The sequence below is a fragment of the Sorex araneus genome, chromosome 1 (genome assembly GCF_027595985.1).
Source record: "Sorex araneus isolate mSorAra2 chromosome 1, mSorAra2.pri, whole genome shotgun sequence".
NCBI lineage: Eukaryota > Metazoa > Chordata > Mammalia > Eulipotyphla > Soricidae > Sorex > Sorex araneus.
The window spans coordinates 173,691,701-173,714,534 of NC_073302.1; the positions used below are offsets into that span (position 1 = coordinate 173,691,701).

Consider the following 22,834-nt stretch of genomic DNA (forward strand, 5'->3'; position numbering starts at 1 on the left):
ACTTTAATGTATTTTTAAAAACTATAGCAGTCTCCGCAGTTCCCTTCTGCGGTCAGCTGTCTGTCTCAGGTTTCTTAAACTTTGTCCTTTTCCCTTTCCAAGTCAAGGACGGTACCTCTCTAAAGGCTGTGGGGCTGTGGAGAGTGCCTAGGCTTGGTGCACCACCCGAATGTGGTCATGGGGCAGCATGCTGAGAGCAGCTCCCCAAAAAAGCCAGATCTCCTTTCAGTGTGTCTGCTGGGGAGGTACTAAAAAGGTAATTCAGAAATCATGGTAATATATTGAAAGTGAGAACAGAATTATGCTCAAGACTTTAAGAACTTGAAAACTCACGGTAACCTCAAGAAACAGTTTTTTGGGGTGTTGGGAGAAAAGCCCCTTCTGATCTGCTTTGAGGTGCCACACTAATCCCTGGGCTTGGCGGGATGGATGTTCCCAGACCACTTGGGAAGCCTGTTGCAATGTATATTTACGACCACAAGTCAATGCCGCCATGGGACAGGACCCTAGGACAGGATGTGTTTGGCAGATGTGCTGGTGACAGCCTATCCATTATGATCAAAGGAAGAATATAACCCTATCTATATAACTATAATGAAACAATATAACCCTACCTTTAGAACTATACTGAAATAATGTAACTCTACCTTTAGAACTATAATGAAACAATGTAACCCTATCTATAGAACTATGGGCTTGAGCGATAGCAGTGGGTAGGGTGTTTGCCTTGCACAGGGTTGACCTCGATTCGATTTCTCTGTCCCTCTCGGAAAGCTCAGCAAGCTACTGAGAATATCCTGCCACCACGGCAGAGCCTGGCAAGCTACCTGTGGCATATCTGATATGCCCCAAACAGTAACAAGTCTCATAATGGAGACGTTACTGGTGCCCGCTCCAGCAAATCGATAAACAATGGGAGGACAGTGCTACAGAGCTATAGCACTATAATGAAACAATGTAACCCTATCTATAGCACTATAATGAAACAATGTAACCCTATGTACAGAACTGAGATGGAATGCATATTGTTCTAACCACTGTAACTACGTGACTAACTGCAAATATTCAAGCCTATATAAACTTTGTTGTTTGCTCAATAAATCGGAACCGCTTGACAGCACCCCCCACCATGCTTGTGTGCTCATTTCTTAGTTGTGGAGGCGGTGAAATAGGTTTGTTCTTTTCCCTGTATCCTTCTCGTTGCAGGAGGGAAGTTCGGCCCTGTCCTCAGGACTCTGAGCTGCGGCCCCTTGCTGGACGAGGGAGCGCGCTGAACAGAGGCCAGGAGAAGACCCCAACATCAGGGTCTTGAGACAGAGCTCGGTGACAGTGTCTGGCTCAGCACGACGTGAGGCCCTGGTTCCGCCCAAGGAAAGTGACCGATCTCCGTCAGGGAAATATCATTCGCACTCTCCGAAATCGGCGTGTTCTCGCGGGGATGGCTGAAGTCAGCCTGGCTCAGTCTCCCTTGTGGCGATCTGCCGGGGTCTGTCAGAAACAGGCGTGATCCCTGAGCACTGCTGGGGGGTCCACCAGCCCCCCCCCGGCCCACAAATAGAAGTACAAGATCAGAAGTACAACACAGAGAAGGCCAAGCAGAAAGCCAGTGTTGTGGGGCCCAGTCCAGCCCAGCGGGCTCGGGACGAAGGAGGCCCGCACGCGAACGGGGGAGGCGGCGCGAGGCGCGGGGAGGTCGGGGGCGCGGGCGGGCGACCCCCAGAGCTCTCCGCCCCGCGCTGCGCGAGTGAGGACTGCGGTACCCGAGAGGAGAGGCACAGCGAGGGTGCTGGGGGCCCGGTCTCTGCTCCCCGGCGACGCTGCAGAGCGAGGGCGAGGCGGCAGCGGCCGGGCGCGGCCGGAGACCCCTGAGTCCCAGTGCTCAGGGGGCACCCCGAGGCGGGGGGAGGGGTGGCGCGCTTCCCGTCTGCGGGGATAGCGAGCGGGGCTACCAGCCCGACTCCGGGAACAGCCCCTCCGAGTCGCGCGCAGGGCGAGTGCACGCAGATTGCGGCGTGCCCCCCACCCCCGCCCCCGGCCTTCGGGAACGTTCCCTCGTGCGTGCCCGCGGCCAGCTGACGACGGAGACGCAAGGCTCCGGCCCTCTGCTGGAGACGTGTCTTCCAGAGGCGGCCGGCTAGCAGGCGGCCAGCTAGCGGGCGCCCACCGAGCCTTTCCCAAAAGGCGGTGGGGAGAAAAGCAGGCGGATCCTCGGAGGGCGCAGCCGGGCGGGGCGCACAGGCGCCGGGAGCCTGGGGCAGGCGGTGCAGCGGGGCCCGCCCCAGACTCGCGGGTGCGCGCCCCGAAGACGTGCACGCGCCCGCCCCGCCCGTCCGCGCGCCCCGCCCCGCCCCGCAGCCCGCAGCGCCGAGGCCCGGCGCTCAGTCCGCCCCAAGCCGCCTTCCGAGCCAGCCCCGGCCCCGTGCGGCCCCACCATGTCCGCGGCCATGAGGCAGAGGTTCGACCAGTTCCTGCACGAGAAGAACTGCATGACCGACCTCCTGGCCAAGCTGGAGGCCAGGAGCGGTGTGAACCGCAGCTACATCGCGCTCGGTGCGTGCCGGGCGCGGCCCGCGGGCTCGGGGCGCCTGCCCGGCCCGGTCGGGGTGTGCGGGCGCGCGGGCGGGCAGGGCCGGGCGGGCAGGGCCGGGCGGGCCGGGACAGCTGCCGGACCGGGGCGCGGGCGCTGACGTGTGCCGCGGCGGGCGCAGGCTCTGGGCCCCGCGGTGCCCCGCGGGCAAGGGTCTCCACCGGGGAGGGTCTCCTGGGGGTCTCCGCGGGGGAGGGTCTCCCTGGGGTCTCCCGGGGGGTCTCCCGGGGAGGGTCTCCTAGGGAGGGCGGGGGAGGGCCTCCCGGGGTTCTCCCGGGGAGGATCTCCTGGGGAGAGTCTCCCGGGGGTCTCCCGGGGGTCTCCCGGGGAGGGTCGGCCGTCGGGCCGCACTCACCCCCGTGTCGCAGGTGCCGGAGGGCTGGTGGCGCTGTACCTGGTGTTCGGCTACGGCGCGTCTCTGCTGTGCAACCTCATCGGCTTCGCCTACCCGGCCTACGTCTCGTAAGTGCCTGTGCCCCCATGCACCCCGAGAACGACTTTGGTGCTTTCCACCATCTGCTTGTGTGACCAAGACTTCCGATATCTGAGCGGGTGGCTGGGTGGGGCAGGGCAGGAGTTTTGTTGGATTGATTTTCGAAAGACCTTTCAGCTACTAGGAGTAGCAGCGCTTGGGGAGGAGAGAAGGTGCAGCGGGCGGGCCCGCCACACACCAGCGCAGTCCACGTCTCCAGCCCCGGCAACCCTGCCTGAGTGATCCCTGCTCACAGAGCCGGGACTGAGACTGAACACCGCCAATGTGGCCCCCCGAACAAATCAATAAAAGTGATCATCGTGGGGCTGGAGAGATAGCACAGCGGGTAGGGCGTTTGCCTTGCACGCGGCCGACCCGGGTTCAAATCCCAGCATCCCATATGGTCCCCTGAGCACAGCCAGGGGTAATTCCTGAGTGCAGAGCCAGGAGTAACCCCTGTGCATCGCCAGGTGTGACCCAAAACCCCCCCCCCCAAAAAAAAATAAAAGTGATCATCGTGGCGGAGTGTAGTAGGGAGGGTTCAGCAGGCTGATTTGGTTGGATGGAGGCTCAGCATATGGTCCCCAGAACACTGCCAGGAGTAAGCCCTGAGCACAACTGGATGTAGCCCCCAAACAAAAACTCAAATAAAAGAACGGGGCTGGAGTGATAGTGTAGCCAGTAGGGGCTGGCCTTGCATGTGGCAGACCCACTTCAGTCGGGCAGAATCCCATATGGTTCCTTCGGCACTGCAAGGAGTAATTCCTGAGCGCAGAGCCAGAAGTAATCCCCAGCACTCCCGGGTGTAGCCCCCAAACAAACAAAATAGCCCCAAAGTCCTCCAAAACAAAAGAAAAACCAGCTCCAAATCAGTCTTTATAAAAATGTATACTCATATATTTCACAAATATCTAAATATACAACATTGATAAGTATATATCATGCTGATATTTGCATCATTAGGCTAAATTAAAATCCTCCTCAAACGAATTTATTACTAACTGAGGTTTGTTACTGTGTTTGTTTTGAATGTATTCTATGGTATCATTTTGCCATTCATCCTAATAGAAATTTCTTGCCCACAAATGAATTTTGGTTGTTTCTTTTTGAATGAGAGTTCTTTGTACTTTTGTCTTATAAAAGCAAATGAATTTTGTTTTACTATACTGCTCTTCCCAAGAAATCTGGTGGGTTTTATCTTCACTGAGCTGGTATTTGATTTTCCCCAGTCATAGAGATACAAATTAAAGAAGAGAAACTTCTAACTGGTAGACTAAACACAGATAACACATTATTACACTAATGTCTCACAGTGGCTGGGCTATAATTTAATATACAGAGGAAATAGGTATTAGAAGTTTTTATTTGGGCAATTACATTGAAATGACATAGGTAGTAGTTACTGGCCCGCTCTGGTACACACACACACACACACACACACACACACACACACACACACACACACACACGTGCAGTCAGCCGTAGGTGCAGTGCTGCTGCATACAGAGAAATACCACCCAGATTTTGTGTGTATGCCAAAGGATGCCAAAGGCAGACCAGAGAAACTGGTTTGAATCGCATATTGAGAAAGGTATAGCCGTTTTCCATGAAATGTCATCTGCTTCAGTGCAAAAGTCTCCACAGCCCTGATTCAGAATGCCTTGAGCATGCCCGTGGGAATAGAATATTTCCTACCATACTTGTAATTTTGTGTTTCATTTGCGGGAAACAAAGATTGTGAAGCCCTTTCCATACCTGTGCTTTAAGTGTTAAAAGAAATCCATGTAACGGTTTGTAACTGCCAAGCTGCTTAGGTTATGTTGACTCAGCAAGGGAAACGGATCTTCAGAAATACTGAGTAGTAAAGCATTTGTACTGGGAGTGCCATGTGGCACATGGCCTTTTAATGGGGTTTGGTCACTGGTGTGGGATGCTGGAATTGCAGTTGAGCGCCATGGTTTGTGTGTGAGTGGGGACAGCTGTGGCTGAGATGAGAACTGGATTAGAAGATGCTTCTTGACAAACAGTGGCTTCACTCTAGGAGGGGCTGTTTCTGACTCATTTTAATTTCAAGTCAGCTAGTTTTAGTTTTATTCATAGTCATCCTTGTTTTGGCCACACCGTGGGGTGTTCAGGGAACCCTATAGTGCCAGGGATGGAACTTAGGTGGCCAGTATACAAAGCATGTGCTGCAGCCCTGTAGCCTCCTGCCCTCTTTTCACAGAAACCATCACAGAGGGCCCCTCTGGCTTGTTTCAGGACCCTGACCCCCAGCCCTGACCAAGCCAGCAGTCGAGTTTGTTCTGGGAAACACTCTTTACAAAAGTCCAAAATGGTTCTGTTTGCCAGGGAACAGATAAATAGAGATTATCTATTTCTGAAGAGTTTAGGCAAGTAAATTTTACATATTTTAAAAATATTTTATTAAGGTAAAATATTCTGAAACAAACTTAACTTTAAAAAATATCTATTTGAGGCAGTTATATTGACCCATAAGCACCACCAGGAGTGACACTAGCATAGAGCTGGTGTGGTCCCAGAACACTTGTAATAATATGGAAAGAACATTCCTGTCTTTATCAGTGCTTGTACTTGAAAATTAAATAAAAAACTATATAACTGAACAAATTGCAGTAGTAAAATTTTGACAGAGAGCAGCAAAACAGCCTGTGGGGTATTTATATTTGTAAAAGTCAGAATTACAAGATGAGTCAAGGAACTAGAAAGATAATGTTGGAGGAAATAGAAGATTATAACTATCCTTATCTTTGGTATACCATAGGGAATGCACCTAGAGATTTCAATAAGTTCTCTCTCATTTTATGGAGAAGACAAGTTTAGGAAATATTAGGAAACTTAGATGATATAGTCGATGAGTGTAGTGTGAAATGGTTTTATTACCCCAAAGCCAACTTTTGGACTAAGTGTCCTTGGCTTTTATTGGATTCAAGTACCAATCAGCATTTTACTTAGTCATATTATTTTCAGGACTGGAGTGATAGCACAGCACGTAGGGTGTTTGTCTTGCACAAGGCCGACCCGGGTTCGATTCCCAGCATCCCATATGGTCCGAGCCCGGCAAGCTACCAAGAGTATCCCGCCCGCACGGCAGAGCCAGGCAAGCTACCCGTGACATATTCGATATGCCAAAAACAGTAACAAGTCTCACAATGGAGACATTACTGGTGCCTGCTCGAGCAAATCGATGAGCAGCGGGATGACAGTGACAGTGATACAGTGATATTTGAAGGACATCTTAATGGGATTTTATTATAAACCTAAAAAAAGGAATTTAATGATTCAACAATCAGCAAGTATCTGTAAGTTCTAAGGCAAGCACTCAGCTTCTGGGGTATCTTTGGTCGTGTGCTCCCTGGGCTGCCTGGTGCCGTGGTGCCTTCAGGGTCCAGCCGCTTATGGTGCATGCGGCAGTGCTGTGAATTGAACTTGTGATCTAATGCTGCTAAGCTGCTGAGCGATTTCCCTAGACCTCAGTTTCTGATTTTAAAAAATTCCTTCATGACTTTTTAAGGATTCTAAGATGCAGCCAATGTTGAGAACCTATGTTCTAGGGTGACTGTGGTAATCTCTACCTTTTTCTTTTTTTGATGATGGGGAGGGCAGCAATGCTCAGGGCTTACTCCTGGCAGTGCTTGGAGGACCATTTGGGATGCTAGGGATCGAACCAGGGTTGGCCACATGGAAGGCAAGCACCCTACCCCCTGGATTCCCCGTGCTGTGTAATCTGTAACCCTTGAAGATGATGTAAAATGAAGGGGGACGGCCTCCTTTCCCCGAGAATGCTCACTATGCTTGCCAAGCTCTGCTTTGACAGTCGAGAAATTGAATGATGTGTGCAATATAAAGTATTCAGACCCCCAGTTAGCAAACATCCAAACAGTCTGTGTTGTATTATCCTAATCAGGACTGTTTGTTGCTTCACCTATATGGAAGTATCACTGTTAGAAAGTACTTGAAAATGTCATGCAATTCAGGTTTTTTTTTTATTAAATAACTATGAATTACAAAGTTATGAAGATATTTATGATTTTCAGGCTGTATTGTTCCAACACCAAGCTCTTCACCAGTGCCCGCTGCTCTCAGCCAATGTCCCCAGCCTGCCTCTGTCAGTGTCTTTTAAGTGTGGTCAGTGACAACCTTCACTTTCACTTTCCCTCTTGCCTCTGACAATCCAGTTATACCAGCCAGTCATCCATTTTAAGTACACGTTTACTTGGTGGCAGTGAGATGCCAGCCCTATGCAGGATGGCAAGAGAGCCTCCGGTGCCTGAGGCGGCACATGCTCTCTGAGGGTGTGAGTGAACAGACCTCAGCGTGGCAGCAGGAAGTGGTGCCTATCTGACTAAAAAAATGGGCCAGGGCTGTGGCTCCGGGTGACGTGTGCACGAGGCCCACGCTCTAATGCCGATGCTTTAGGAATCAGAGAGGAGAAAGAAGCCAGCAAGCTGCTCTAAAGACCGCCTTACCCAGAGAGCTGCTTTAGAGACCACCTTACCTTGAGAGCTGCTCTAGAGACCCCCTTACACCCAGAGAGCTGCTCTAGAGACCCCCTTACACTCAGTGAGCTGTGCAGCAGACTCCCTTACCAGCCTGCAGATATGTTGGGTCGGGGATGGGCAGCGAGAAGAAGAGACTTGTGGACAAGGTAGAGTGTCCAGCTTCTGGGGCAGCAGATGTCCAGCTGGTGGAGTAACTTGGGAATTCTGAGAGGGAAGCGGGTGCGGAGGGCAGGGCAGGGGCCTGGCAGGGCTGCTATAACAGTGGATTTTTAATTTGTTTTTCTGGGGTTTTTAACCACACCCAGCAGTGCTAGGGCTTACTTGTGGCTCTGCAGCGCTCAGAAGTTGCTCCTGGCAGGGCTCGGAGGACCAGATGGGTGCTGGTGTGCGAGGCTACTGCCTTACCTCTCGTCCTGTTGCTCCATCCCTGCATTTTTCTTGGAGATGGGGTATTTGGACTTGGTGTGTTTTCCAGTTGCTGTGGGCTTTAGTAGGGGTGGCATGGGGTGGCTTGGCACACCGAGGCCTCTGGCTGCTATGCTCTCTGGATGCAGTTGGCAGCCTGCCTGGAGATGGCCGCATCCTGCCTTTCTCCCCAACACTGGGCTTCTGCACTGCTAAAGTTTTCCGTGGTTGGGTCGCTGTCTCGGAGAGAGGCCCACCAGTGTCCTGAGTGCCTGCACTGGGCCCAGAGGCTGTGGGGTGTGAGGAGCACTGGGAAAGGCTGCCGGCTTCCTGGGAGCCGCGTGGGTGAGGCTGCAGGCATGTCCTGGCGCGTGAGTGCCCAGGGATAAGACAGGCAGAGGCAACCCTTTCTGCTCTTCCTCTTTTCAGCTTTTTTCTTTTGTTGTTTGAGGCCACATCCTGCGATGCTCAGGGCTTGCTCCTGGCTGTGCACTCAGGAATCACCCCTGGTGGGGCTTGGGAGACCCTACAGAGTGCCAGAGATGGAGCCCAGATGCAGTGTGCAAGGCAAGCACCCTGCATGCCGTACTGCTCCTGGCCCTCCCCGCGCCCCTTTCTGCTGCTTTGTTTTGTGGATTCATTTCCCTGAGCTCAGCCGGAGTGTGACTCCTGCGGTCAGGCTGTTGACTGCTATGTCCCGCTTCCCCCAATCCTGTAAGAGAGACAGACACTGGCTGGAATGTGGACCTACCGCCTCACATGTTTTTCCAGGAATATGTTTCACATGTAATGCGTGCAGCTACGTGGTCAGTGTATTCACAAAGTATGCAGCATCACCAGAGTCTGACTTCAGAGCAGGGAACTGTGTTCCAGAGTGTCTCACCTCCTGTGCCCTGAACCCACGGATCTGTCTGTGTGACCCTTCGTGTAAGGGTTTCACTGCAGTCCTGCTTGGAGTGGCTTAGTGGCCACAGAGGCGTGGCTGGCTTCTGCTGCAGAGGGGAGGCTCCAAGGGGGCTTTTGTTCCTGGCCCTCCGACTCTGTTTACATGGAGTCATTGCTGAGGGTGGGGGTTGGGGAAGGCAGTAACTTTATTTTGCTTTGCAGGGAAGAAAGAAGACAGTTTCCTTTTTTTAAAAAACTACTTAGCAACTGTTTTTGCTTTGTTTTGTTTTGGGACCACATAGCAGTGCTCTAGGCTTTCAACTCTGTGCTCAGAGGCCACTCTTGGCGGGGCTTGGGGATGTGGGCTGGATATCTGAACAGGGGTTGGCTGCAGCAAGGCAGGTGTCTTAGTCCCTGCACTATCTTTCTGACCCAAATGTGGTAACTTAAATTCTATGAAAACATGTTTAGCTCCTCTTATTATGTATGTATATGTACACATACGTGTGTGTTTATATATAACTGCTTTTTTAAATTTTAAACTTTTGGTAGTGCTCAGGAGCTACTCCTGCCTTGGTGCTCAAGGTGGGGGGTGTGTGTGGGGTCACTGTTGAAAATCCTTACCGTTTCACATAGTGCTGGGGCTTGAACTCAGACCTGCATGCAAAGCACACACCTCAGTTCACCGAGCTGGCTCTGCAGCCTTCTTAGTTTTCTGGAAGCTTTGCCCTCTCAGGCACTCGGAGCGTGTGAAGTTTTTCATCAGGTCTCAGCGGCAGAGCAGGGTAGAGTTGGACACCCTAGGACTTGGATATCCAGAACTGTTGGAACACACAGGGATGTTTCGGCATGAGCTCCGCTAGAGCGCAGTTCCGGGGTCTGCAGTGCTGTCTTCTTGCCTGAGTCCTCGCGGCCTCCAGCCCCACGCTACTGCTGCGAGAGTTTCTGAGGGCTGTTGCTGTGGAATACTCACCGTGGCCTTCATGGCACTGCTGGTATCATTCCCCTTTTACAAGCTTGGAAACGAAAGCAGAAGCACCTCGGTCAGCGCCTCATGGTGGTGAAAAGTGGATGGAACCGGGCTCTGGAGCACGAGGCCTTGTTTTCTGGGGTGGCGGGAGGGGGGGTGGGGGTGGATTCCCAGGCACGCAGAGGGCCCAGGGCACCTGTGGCTGTATGTGTCCAGTCAGCCTGTGGTGTTGGGGCCGCCTGGCGACCCTGGCAGTGTTGGGGTCCCTGAGCCCCTCGCCCATGTTCTCTGTCAGGCTGCTTCCCCGTGGCACTCCCAGCGGCTCACAGGTGTGATTCTGTGTTGGATGAAAGTTGAATTGTGGTTGTCAACTCTTTGTTTTTGGGGGAGGGGGCAACACCTGACAGTGCTGGGGGCTGCCCCCCCCCCCCCGCCCGGTGCTCCGCAGCTACCAGGTTGAATCCAGGGCTGCTTCATGTGAGGCGCCTGTCCTGTCCGCTGAGCAATCTCTCGAGCCCCAGGGATCACTTTCAGTTTATCAGTTAGGCCCTGCCAGCTTCCCTGTGGTAGATAGGGTATTACCATCCGGGTCGCAGGCCCTGCACAGAGAGAGGCCTTTGGAGGACCTTGTGACTTGAGTTAGAGTATTTCACTCATGGTTCTTCCCTTACCTGCCATGTAGCTTTGAAGCATAGCAGGGTAAGTACTGGCTTGCAGACACTGTGCTTGGCCCTTGAAGAGGGCCCTCTGCGTGGGTTCCTGAAGGGGATGCAGCTTTGCTTTGGGTTTCATATCAGGAGGAAGTCAGTGGTAGGGGGAAGTGTTTGGGGATGATCCCTAAGAAGTTAGATAACAAAATGCACAGTGGTTAGGAGCTAGAGAGAGAGTGAGCACTGTAGGGAGGGCATTTGCCTGCACACGGCCTACCCAGTTTCAGTCCCCACCACCCCATATAGTTCCCAAGCTACCCCAGGAGTGATCCCTGAGCACAGAGTCAGGAGTAAGTACCACCAGGTATGGCCCCCAAACAAACAAAAACAAAACTAGGGAGGTCAGGAGGGAAGTAGGGGAAGCACAGCAGCCACCAGCTATGATAGGGCTGGCCAGGAGCGCTGTCGTTTTGGTAGCTAAGGGTGGTCAAAGGTGAGAGCAAGTGATTTTCTAAGGGTTGACGTTACTTCACTAAGATTCGCAGTCAGAGCCTTGGTTCATTTTCATCCGAGGGGGGTGTTGCCCAAGGTGCTCAGGGGCAGGGCCCCTTCCCAGTGATTCTTGGCCGCAGGGCCAGAAGCTCAGTCTGAGGGCCCACGTGGTGCCCGCACCCCCCTGCAGGCACACCAGTGTCACACTCAGTGTCGCTTTGGCCCCAGTGCCTGGGATTGAGCCAGGGTGAGCTGCTTGTAAGGCCAGTGCCCTATTTCCCGAGGGCTCAGGTTAGACGTTCAGAGCTCGAGGGGAGTGTCAAGAAGTTGACGAGTTGTGACTGATGATTCTTGTTGATGATTCTGCCTGTTCTTGTTTCACAGAAGCAAAGTCTCATGAAGCTCGTGGCACTGGAGGGTATGGATTTGTGTGTGTGTGTGTGTGTGTGTGTGTGTGTGTGTGTATGTGAGTGTGAGTGTATGTGAGAGAGAGAGTGAGAGAGAATACTTGAGAACTACAAGTATCTTTTTTTTTTTTTTTATCTCTGCAACTGTGTGTTCTTGTTACCAGCATGCTTAGGCTTCTTATCTGAGTAGCGGTTAGCACAAGCAAATGTCACCTTCCAGGCAGGGCACACCTGAATCAGAAATATAATTGGCAATTTGTAAATTTAAGCAACACTGAAATCCTAAACATTTAAGTACTTGCTCATCGTTTCTTTGGTTCACTTAGTTCCGTTGTATTAGCATTAGTACTCTTTTAAGATGAAGGAATTGTAGAGAAAAGGAAAAATAATAAAGTATTCATATAACAGCTTGTGAAATTTTTTTTTTTGGTTTGGATATTTTGTTTGTTTTGGGGCCACACCTGACTTACTCCTGACTCTGTCCAAGGATCACTATTGGCAGGGTCAGGAGACCATATGTGGTGCCAGGAATCGAACCCAGGTGAGTTACATGCAAGGCCTTAATCTGCTGTACTCTCTCCCTGGTCCTCCTGTGAAGGCTTTTGTAGATGGTAATGACCAGCACTTTGTTTATGTCCCCTGCCCCTTGTCTATCTCAAGGAGAAAAATTTTGCGAAGTAAATTAGGTAAGTCTTTCTAATGAGTTTCTAGGCTGTGAAGCAGCTGCGAAGCACTACCCACGACTCGAGTAAGCTGCTTTCTATGGAGACCCAGAAATTTGGTCCCTTTGTCCTTCCCAGCTGCCTTTGTCCTAAGTCCCCCTTTCCAGGACTGTGAGGGTTCAGTATTCAACTTAAAAACTCATACAGTATTTAGGACAAGTATATATAATGTTAAGGTATTTATGGCTACCAATAACATTGCCAGTTAACTGATTTAGAGGTACTATGAATTAATATGGTAGAAGCTTAAAAACTGAAAAATATGGTAATGAGGAGTCTGGTCAGGCACTCACCGTGACCAGGGTTCTCTTCGTGGCATCCCATATGGTTCCCTGAGCACTGCTAGGAGTATATATATTCCTGAGGGCAGAGCCAGGAATAACCCCTGAACACAGCCGGTGTGGCCCCAAAACAACAACAATATTGGTAATGAGGGCTGGCGAGATCATACAGGGGTTAAGTCACTTGCTTTGCATGTGGCCAGCCCCAGATTGATCCCTGCTACCACATACAGTCCCTGGAGCACCACCAAATGTGTCCCCAAGCAAAAACAGACTTTTTATAGCATCAGACACTTAAGTCGAGGTGTGTAGAAATCTATCCAGACTTTGTTCTGCCATTTGCTCATTCTTCTGATTCCTGGAGGTGGAGCTTATGTTCAGCTCCCTCAGTCCCATGGCGGCCACTATATATAGCCTGCAGCGTCGGGTAGGGTAGGTAGGCCAGCTGCTCACATGTTCAAGAAACTCGACACTGCTCTTAACTGCTCTTGGTCCTCCTTTGTCTGAGGAACGCCAGTTCGCCAGTTCGGGTTGCCCACTGCAGGGTTGTTTGGGCCCTGGAGCTGAAGTTAAGCTCTGCGTGTGCCTCGCCAGAGCTCTAGTTACTGACTCCAGTGTCACGGCACCTCGCCTCCGCTGTCTCAGCTTCAGACATTCACCTTGATTGTCTCACCCAAGGGCCCAGGCCCGGGGCTGGAGAGAGCTGAGCTGCTGGGAGTGGGACTTCAGTGGAGAGTGGTGGAGTGAGGGCCACGTCTGCAGGAACCCCCACAGAACTGTCAATCATGGTACTCAGAAAAATGGGGGGAACAAAACAGTCTTCTGTTAATGCATCTTCCTGTTCTGAGAGATGAAGCCTCTGGGTTACCTCTGCCTTTCAAAGATAGGGAAACCCCAGAGGCCATTGGACAGTCAGGTATGGGCCAGCAGTGACGAGACAGGTCACATCCCATGACCTCATGGAATGGGGGGTGGGGGTGGAGCCGGTCCTTGTCCTCCCCTGCCCCAGTGAGACCACAAGTCACAGCCCACAAATGGCCCCTTTGGCTACTGATTAAGCTGTTTATTGGCCATGATCCTAGAGATACACGAAGGCATCTCGGAACCCAGCAGCTTTTGGCAGAAATCCCTCCAGATTTAATTATTGAAATTTCAGAATTCCAAAACTGCATGGCTGCAACATCATATACTCTTCATAATCAGCAATAGAAAGCAAGTTGTCTAATGTTGCCTTTTTGGCAGGTCTGAGGTCTTTCTTGGGTGAAAATCCCAAATAATAATGGGGGGTCTGGTGTTGAAATATTGAATGTAATCAAGGTAGAGAGAGAGTAATGTGGAAATCATCTGCCACACAGGTAGGGGGAGGGTGTGGGATGGGGGGTATACTGGGGGTTTTAGTGGTGGAGAATGTGCACTGGTGAAGGCATGATGTTTCATCATTGTATGACTGAGACTTAAACCCAAAAGCTTTGTAACTGCTCTCACGGTGATTCAATAAATAAATTTATTTAAAAAAAAAAAAACAACCAAAGATAGGAAACTGTGACCACCAACTGAAGTTGCTGGTTACAGCAGCCAGGCGTGGACTTGTGCTGTGCTTCGGCCTATGCCCTGCCAGCGCCCCTGGTTCCTGTCTGACTCAGTGGAATCTTCCATGGTGGCTCAAGCACGCCCAGTGGGCGTTGGAAATAGGTTCTGGAAATCAAGCGCCAGAGTCTTTACTTGTGACTCACTGATCCATCCATCCCTCCCTCCCTCCCTTTCTCCCTTCCTTCCTTCCTTCCTTCCTTCCTTCCTTCCTTTCTTTCTCTTCTTTTTTTCCTCTTTCTTTCTTTCTTTCTTTCTTTCTTTCTTTCTTTCTTTCTTTCTTTCTTTCTTTCTTTCTTTCTTTCTTTCTTTCTTTCTTTCCTTCTTTCTTTCCCCCTCCCTCTCTCCCTCCCTCCCTTCCCCCCCTCCCTTCCCCCTCCCTCCCTCTCTTCCTCCCTCCCTCCCTCTCTCCCTCCCTCCCTCCCTTCCTTCCTTCCTTCCTTCCTTCCTTCCTTCCTTCCTTCCTTCCTTCCTTCTTTTCTTCCTTCTTTCTAATTTTCTCTTTTTCTCTTTTTCTTTCTCTCCTTCCCTTCCCTTCCTTTCCCTCCCTCCCTTTTTTCTCCCTCCCTCCCTCCGTCCCTCTTTCTTTCTTTCTTTCTTTCTTTCTTTCTTTCTTTCTTTCTTTCTTTCTTTCTTTCTTTCTTTCTTTCTTTCTTTCTTTCCTTTCTCTCTTTCTCTCCTCTTTTTCTTTCTTTCTTCCTTCCCTTCCCTTTCCCTCCCTTCCTCCTTCCCTTCCCTTTCCCTCCCTCCCTCCCTCCCTTCCTTCCTTCCTTCCTTCCTTCCTTCCTTCCTTCCTTCCTTCCTTCCTTCCTTCCTTCCTTCCTTCCTTCCTTCCTTCTTTCCTCCTTTTCTCCCTTGCTCCCTTCCCTCCTTCCCTTTTTCCTTTCCCTCTGTCCTCCTCTCATATTCACTAGAGATTGCTTTTTATTTCTTGGCCCGCACCCATATTGCTACTCCTGGCAGGTTCAGGGGCCACCTGGGATGCCAGAATACACGCACCCCATCTGCTGTATATCTAATGTAGAGATGGTTTACAGGCACTTTAGCTTATCATTCTGTGTGCATTTCACTTTATAGGCTGGGGTGACAACTGTCAGGCCCACAGTCCTGTGGTCTATGCCTGTGTCATGATGCAGCTCTCATCAGCTGTCTGCAGCCTGTCAGCCCACGAATGACATCACAAATATCCAAATGACCTTTGGCAGAGGAAAGGTCCCCACCTTCTGTATTTTAAAGAATCACGGAGCAGGCACTATTTTCTAGAGTGAAAATTCATGTCTGGTTCTCTGAGAAGAATTCTCCAATTTGAAAAGCATATTTGCAACTAGCTGTCTCTTGTGTTTTTTATTTAAAGAAGTGGGCAAGAAGGGGTGTGATATAAATAAGCAAACTCTAAATCATTTTACTTATTGTCTTTTATTTCTCTTGCTCTTCTGCCTTGCCTTGTTCTACATTGTAAAATAATTATTTTATTTTGCAAACTTAACACTTGTTACCTTCATTTTTCCATCAAGAAGAAAAATCTGTTTTTTATTGGCATAGGAATAAAATAATGTTTGTATCTTTAAGAGTCTACTCTAGGATATTTGCTATTAAACACATCAGAAATAACAAAGGAAATAGATCAGAAGCTGGTTCTTTCCTCCTCAAAGCTTTTTATAATAACTGGGTATCTTATTAAATGCCTTTTTGGTGCACTGTCAGTTTGTTAAGACAGTGTATCTGTTAAAATTCTAGGGCCAGAGTGATAGTACAGCACACACAGCTGAGCCAGGTTTGATCTCCACCTTAGCCCTGGCAGGAGGGAGCCCTGTGTGCAGAACCAGGAGGGAGCCCTGAGCCCTGCTGCCTGTGTCCAGCCTCAGGAAATCCAGTTAAAGTTCTAGGGGCTAGAGAGACAGGAGGAAAGGCTCTTGCCTTGCATGGGGCTGAAGCGGTGGTGAGCAGTTCAAATGCCAGACACCACACATGGTCCCCGAGAGCTGCCGGAGTCGCTTCTGAGCACAACCAGGAGTAGTCCCTGCATGCTGCTGAGTATGACTGCAAAGCAAAATTCTACTGTTAGGTAAATCTGATTTTGGTACGAAAACCAGATTCCGCTACTTTGAAAACAGAATTTGATTTTATGTTACTTGGCTAGTTGGAATTGCATTGGGTTGTCACTTATGACTCATGTACTCAACTTCTGTGTAGTAATCAGCAGTATAGGGTATGGAGAGGATAATTGCAAGTTATTTAAATCCTTGCATAAATAAGGTTTGTTGGTTTGGTTTGCCCCCCCCAACCCCCCCCCACATAGACCCCCAGTAGTCTCCTGGGGCATTCCAGGCTTTGTGCTAGGGGTCAGAGGTCCATGTAATGCCAGGGATTGAACATAGTGCCCTGCAGTGTCTCGATGGCCCTTGGCTTTCTGGTCTCTGTTACACATCAGTCTCGTTGATAGCACAGTGAGAGAGGAAAAGGATTCCAGCTCAGAGTCTTAGAAAACCTGTTTCCTTTCAGATCTACTTTTCTTATTCGCTAGGGTTTTTTTTTTTTTTTTTTTGGGTCACACCCAGCGATGCACAGGGGTCACTCCTGGCTCTGCACTCAGGAATTACCCCTGGTGGTGCTCAGGGGACCGTATGGGATGCTGAGAATCAAACCCGCATTGGCCGAGTGCAAGGCAAAAATGCCCTACCCGCTGTATTACTCCAGCCCCACTATTTGCTAGTTGTGTGTGTGTGTGTGTGTGTGTATGTGTGTGTGTACGTGCGCGAGTGTGTGCTACTTTGGGAGTGCTCAGAGCTTACTCTGGCTCTGCTCTCAGGGAGCATCCTGACAGTGCTCTGGGGGCCATACGTGGTGCTGGGGATTGGACCCAAGTTGACTGTGGGCAAGGCAAGCACCTTTGTACTCTTTCTAGTCCTACTCGTTTTTGTCTGTCTGGGTTTTGTTGTTGTTGTTGTTGTTGTTATTTTTGAGCCACACTCAGCAGTGCTCAGGGGTTATCTTGCTCTGCACTCAGGAATTACTCCCAGGGGACCATGTGGAATGCCAGGGATTGAACCTGGACTGGCCACATGGCAGGCTAGCACCTACTGGCTATACTATATCTGGCCCTGTATTGTTTAATCTTACGAATGTTATAACGTGTCGCAGATAATAAGCATGGATTTTTCCTAAAAAGACAAGAGTTCAGGGGGAAGGAAGGTGTGTCAGGGTAGGAACTTCGCTTTTAGGAGCCCCAGGTTTGAACCCCTTGAGCATGGTCTTCTGTGCCACCAGGAGTAGCCCCAAGCACTGTTGCTGTGAATGCATCCCCCACACAAAAAAAGACAGTTCAGAACAAACATGTGATTCATATATAGAAAAGTGTTTCTACTTCTGAGAGTGGACATCTGATGAAGAGCTTGGAAAAGTGGGTGTTTGGGCTGCAGAGATAATGTGGAAGGTTGGGTGCTCCTTACACAGCCCTCCCCAGGTCCCTCGGGGCACAGGGCCAGGCTTAGGATGGTGGGATGATGCAAAGCCAGAGGAAAGTGGGAGAGAAACGGAGGCAAAGGTTGACATTCCACAGCTCAGCAAACCTCATGGCTTTTTCACAGTTTGTTTTGCTTACATGGAAATAAGAATGAGTCAGTTTCATGTGATGGGCTGAATGCCTTTTCCTTCTCCTTGGGTGCCTTTCTTGTGTGTGTGTGTGTGTGTGTGTGTGTGTGTGTGTGTGTGTATGTGTGTGTATTTTTTTTTTTTTTGCTTTTTGGGTCACACCCAGCGATGCTCAGGGGTTACTCCTGGCTTTGCACTCAGGAATTACTCCTGGCGATGCTTGGGGGACCATATGGGATGCCGGGGATCGAACCCGGGTCGGCCGCGTGCAAGGCAAACGCCCTACCCGCTGTGCTATCGCTCCGGCCCCTGTGTGTGTGTATTTTGACTGCTTTTCAGTGCTTTAAAATAGCAGAGTGCACCTATAACAAAAGAGAAGTGTGTGTTAGGAAACCGTCAGCTGTTCTCTCAGGAGTAAACTTTAATGAATATGTCTGATGTTCACTTAACTGCTTGTTGTTAACAAGGCCCCTACAGAGAGACCGAGTCCCCCAGGACTGAGTCAGGAAACTGTTCTGCTCATTTCTTTCTGGAGAAATCTTTTCCCTTCATTGTATAAAGATTGTTACATGTCCTTATCAAAACCTTAAAAAAGTAAGCTTCTACAACTCCAACACCCCGTTTTAACTTTATTTAATTTAAAATTTCTGGACACAATTTTTGTTCCTGTTATTTTTTTTGGGGGGGGGGCTTTTTGGGTCACACCCAGCATTGCTTAGGGGTTACTCCTGGCTCTGCACTCAGGAATTACTCCTGGTGGTGCTTGGGGCACCATGTGGAATGCTGGGGATCGAACACAGGGTGGCCATGTGCAAGGCAAATGTGCTACCCACTGTACTATCATTCTGGCCCCTTGTTCTTTTTTTTAACTTTTTTAAATTATATTTTATGCAGTTGTTCACAATAATTGATTACATTCAATATTCTAACACCAATCCCACCAAAATTATACCTTCCCACCACCATTATTTTGAATTTTCCCACCACCAACCACGTCTGCCCCGAAAGCAGGTCCTAAATAATTTATTTGGTATTGCCTATTATGAATAATCCACTAAAAATAATAGAAAAAATTTCCTTAGGGTTAAGTGTGTGAAGATTGTTGTACCTCATCCTGGAGCCATTGAGCCCTTATATAAGAGATTACTACATGTTGTTACAGGTTGAACCTTGCGTGCTCAGCACACACACACACACACACACACACACACACACACGTATATATACTTGATTGAGATTGGTTGCCTTCTACTTAACACCCCCTCCAATGTGGTGTGCTACTCCTGGTACGTTAGTGGTGTAAAATATGTCTACATCTAGAGATGTTGCTCCAGGATTCTAAAATTTTAAGTAGGGTGATAAGCTGGAGTTAAATTTTACATTGGACGGTGACTTTGGGATCCAGAGGCATCCCAAAGAGAACAAGGCAGCTTGTTCTTTTCTGAGATTTGTTTGTGAGTCTCTGTATCATGGCAGGTTAATGAACTTAAATGCTGCCAGACGCAGTTCTTGGGCATGATGCCAAGGACCTGGAAGCACAGGGAGTTGGGGGAAGATTGCCTATCCCCTACTCTGTGAGAGCCTGGAGGTTTCAGTCACAAAAGCTGCATACCTTTTTTTTTCAGAAGATTCATTCTGGATGAGGCTCGTCTGTCTGAGCCTGTGGGGATCAGCTGTGAGCATGACGGCAGTTGGGTGCTGGAGGTTTTTGGCTCCCAGGGCTGTTTGGGCAGGTGATGGGCTCACTTGCACCCCTCCGGGCTGCCCTGGATGAGACTCAGCCTGGCTCAGGGTCTGGAGGCATCACTGCAGCTTGTTACTTTCTTCCGAGATTTATTAGTGAGTCTGTTCTGTTTTTTTAAAACACAGAGTTCTCGATCTCCAGGCTGGGGGGAATACAACAGTTAAGGTATCTGTCTTGCAGGCACAGTCCCTAGTTCAGTGTCTGGACCACATTGGTCCCCAGGCACTGCCAGGAGTGGTCCTGAAGCACAGCTGCTGTGGCTCCAAACCAAAGATTCAGTAATCTTTTTATTGTATAGATACACAAAATTGTATTTAAAACAGCACGGGCGAACAAATTGCTGCTGTCTGCACCATATTAAATGGACCCCAAATGGCTACAAAACCTGAATGTCAGACTTGAGACCAGGAGTCTCTGGGAGGAAAGTATAGCCTTGGCAGGAGCATCCTTGACATTGGTCTCTAAGGTGTCTTCTTACATCAGTTGCACAGGGTCAGATAGCACGATTTAATCCTAAAAACTAAAACCAAAAAAAGACCCTTAAAGTTTTGATAACTTAAGGGAATGAGGCTAAGTGGCATAAATCAGACAAAATAGACAAGTGACATATGGAACTTACACTTACATAAGGAATCTTAAAGCAAAATTTTCAGATATGGAAACAGAATGGTCTCCAAGGCTGAAGTCATGTGGGCGGGTGTCAGGGACAAACCCTTCAGCTAACTTGGTGGATGATGTGGCCAGAACCATTTTGATGATCAACTTGCAGTGTTCACAAACCATGTAAACCTCATGTAACACACGAGATCAGTGTCATCTTGTTCAGTTATTTCTCAATTAAAAATATACTTGTGGGGCAGGGGAGCTAGAGCAGGAGACTGGGGCCTGACCTTTGAGTGCAGGAGTCCTGACTTTGCTCCCTGGCCCCAAGGGTCTCCCAGACACTGCCAGCTCCCCTTCCCCACCCTCCCCCCAGCTATTGAAACAGTCTGTTGCTGTTGTGAGCTTGTCAGGCTAGTGCTGTGTGACAGGCATGCACCAGGCTCGCCCTCGGCACCACCCGACCTGCTGACTGGGCCCAGTGGCATGCTGCCCAGATTCTGTGCCACAGTGAAGTGTGCATGTGTGTGTGTGTGTGTGTGTGTGAGAGAGAGAGAGAGAGAGACCACGACCAGTGTGTGTGAGTCACCATCTGTGTGAGAGCCACAACTGGTATGTGTGAGAGTCACAGTCGGTCTGTGTGAGAGCCACAGCCAGTGTGTGACCCCTTTACTTCCCCTGCATTACTTCCCTTTCTCTTCTTTCTCTCTTGATTTCTTTCCTCCTCTGTCCTCCTTCTCCCTGTATGCTGGGGTCAAGGGTGATCTGGGCACCCACACCTTTACTATGTTATACTTCCTCAGTCATTCTGTGTAACACAGATAGTGAGATCATCCTGTGTTTGTCCTACCTCGGGTGGGCGGGCTTTACTCAACATGGCATCTCCCAGTTCCAGACAGGTTACAGCCAATTGCATGATTTCATCCTTCCTTGCAGCTGTGTAGTGTCCCCTATGTATACATGCCACATCTTCAAGATCCACTGATCTGTCATTGGGCTCCTAGGTTGATCCCATGTCTTAGCTATTGTACTGAGTCAGCAGTGAGTATTGTTGTTCATATGTCCTTTCGGATGTATTTTTTTTGTCTTGGGAGTAGATACCCGAAAGTGGAATTGCTGGGTCTCTTGGCAGCGCAATTCTAAGTTTACTAAGGACTCTCCTGTTTTCCACAAGGATTGAACAAGATATTCCCACAAGCACAAGAATGTGTTTAAAGTGGAAAAATATTTCCCAGTCTTGAGGTGCATAGTGCATTGCTTCATCATCATTTACTAAGAAAGACTCCTTAATGTCGTTAACTGTCTTCTTTTTCAGACAAAACTCCCCTTTCATTTATTTTCATACATTTATATTTGCATGCACACCCACATTTACTGTTGCTTCTGATTAATTTAGTGACTTTCTTAGTAAATAGCTCAGCACAATTTAGTGACCTGTCTTTGAGAAACTGATTTCAATAGTTAAATCGTGTCAAAGGCTAAACAAGATTTAGATTTTTGTCTAGTTTATTGTTTACTCCAGCTTGCTTACAGGAATCCAGTCATATGTAGGGACAGTATTAAAAAATTGGAATTCTTATCTTAGTTCTGCTTTGGGGGCAGGGTTTGGGGTTCGGGATGGAAATATAGTGGTGGAAAGGTGTAATGATGGTGGGATTGGTGTTCAAATATTAAATATAAACATACTATGAACAACTTTATAAAATAAAATTATAAATTTTTAAAAATTGGAATTCTGGCTTACAATGAAGAAAGTCCCAGGACTAGAAAAAAAGTCTTTGTTTTAGAGGTGGAGGTTCTTAACTTTGTTTCCATTTATTTTCAGAGGAATATTGTTGATCATTGGCAGATGAGGGGGCGGGGCGCATGCTGGCACTGGGCTGGGCCCTGTGTCTTTCTCACCTACTGGCTACACAGCACCTGGCACTCTATGCAGAGCTTACACTGGGCACAAGAAGATTCTTAATGGAAAGTGCTGTGTCACCCATGTGTCCCTCGTGATTCAGTGTGCCTCAGTAGCAGGCTGCTTTGTAGAGGGTTCCTGATTGGGCACCTTGGGGCAAGGGTGAGCCCCGCGTCTCATGTTGGGTGGGCTGTGGCAGTGTGGGGCTGTGCTCACACGCGTGACAGCTTGCGGCCGGCTTTGCTGGAGCCTCCCTCTGTGGGAAGGCCTCACGGAGCTCCTGTTGAACCGCTGTTCTGTGCTGCCTTTCAGGATCAAAGCCATCGAGAGCCCCAACAAGGACGACGACACTCAGTGGCTGACCTACTGGGTGGTGTACGGCGTGTTCAGTCTTGCTGAGTTCTTCTCGGATCTCTTCCTGTCCTGGTTCCCCTTCTACTACATGCTGAAGGTATGCAGGTGGGGCCATCGCTCAGCCGCTCTGTCTCTGCATGGTCTTGCTCTCCCACGGAGAATGTCTCACACCTGCCCCTCAAGGATAGACAGCTGCCTGCTGGCTGGGATCAGGCGGCGACATGCCATCTGACATGCCTCCCCTGAGCACTGTCTTGGAAATAGCCCAAACAGTTGTCTGTTTTTGGTGTGTTTGATAAGAACAAAGAATGAAAATAGTGTGTCTGGGACTGTCACTTGGCCCGGTTTGCCTAGGTTCTGGATTACTGCAGCATTGCCCAGATTCTGTGTGGAAACACTGAATTTTGGCAGGCAGTCAATTGAATGGTGAGCTAGCCTCATGTTTGGAAGAAAGAATTACTAATTTTTCATGTTGATTTGAAGCAGGAAGATGTACCTGGACTTCCTGCTGCCAAGGGTCGTGTTGGCACTTAGCACTGCGGGGCCCATACAGCAGCACCCCCTGGGGGAGCATTGGGAGTGCCCCGGGAGCCCCTGGGCAGTGCTGAGCCTCCACTCGAGCTGTTCCCTCTAGGAAAGGAGCACGAGGATGTTTCAGTATCTA

General features: G+C 49.4%; 1 protein-coding gene across 1 annotated transcript in view; it reads left to right on the top strand.

Moving 5' to 3' along the window:
- Positions 1-2,291: 2,291 nt before the first annotated feature.
- Positions 2,292-22,834, top strand: part of REEP5 (receptor accessory protein 5) — a 28,918-nt gene continuing 8,375 nt past the window's right edge. The window contains exons 1-3 of the mRNA XM_055123986.1: positions 2,292-2,550; positions 2,956-3,049; positions 22,129-22,267. Of these exons, the coding sequence (XP_054979961.1) occupies positions 2,433-2,550; positions 2,956-3,049; positions 22,129-22,267 (351 nt within the window). The 5' untranslated portion in view covers positions 2,292-2,432. The remainder of the gene's footprint in view (positions 2,551-2,955; positions 3,050-22,128; positions 22,268-22,834) is intronic.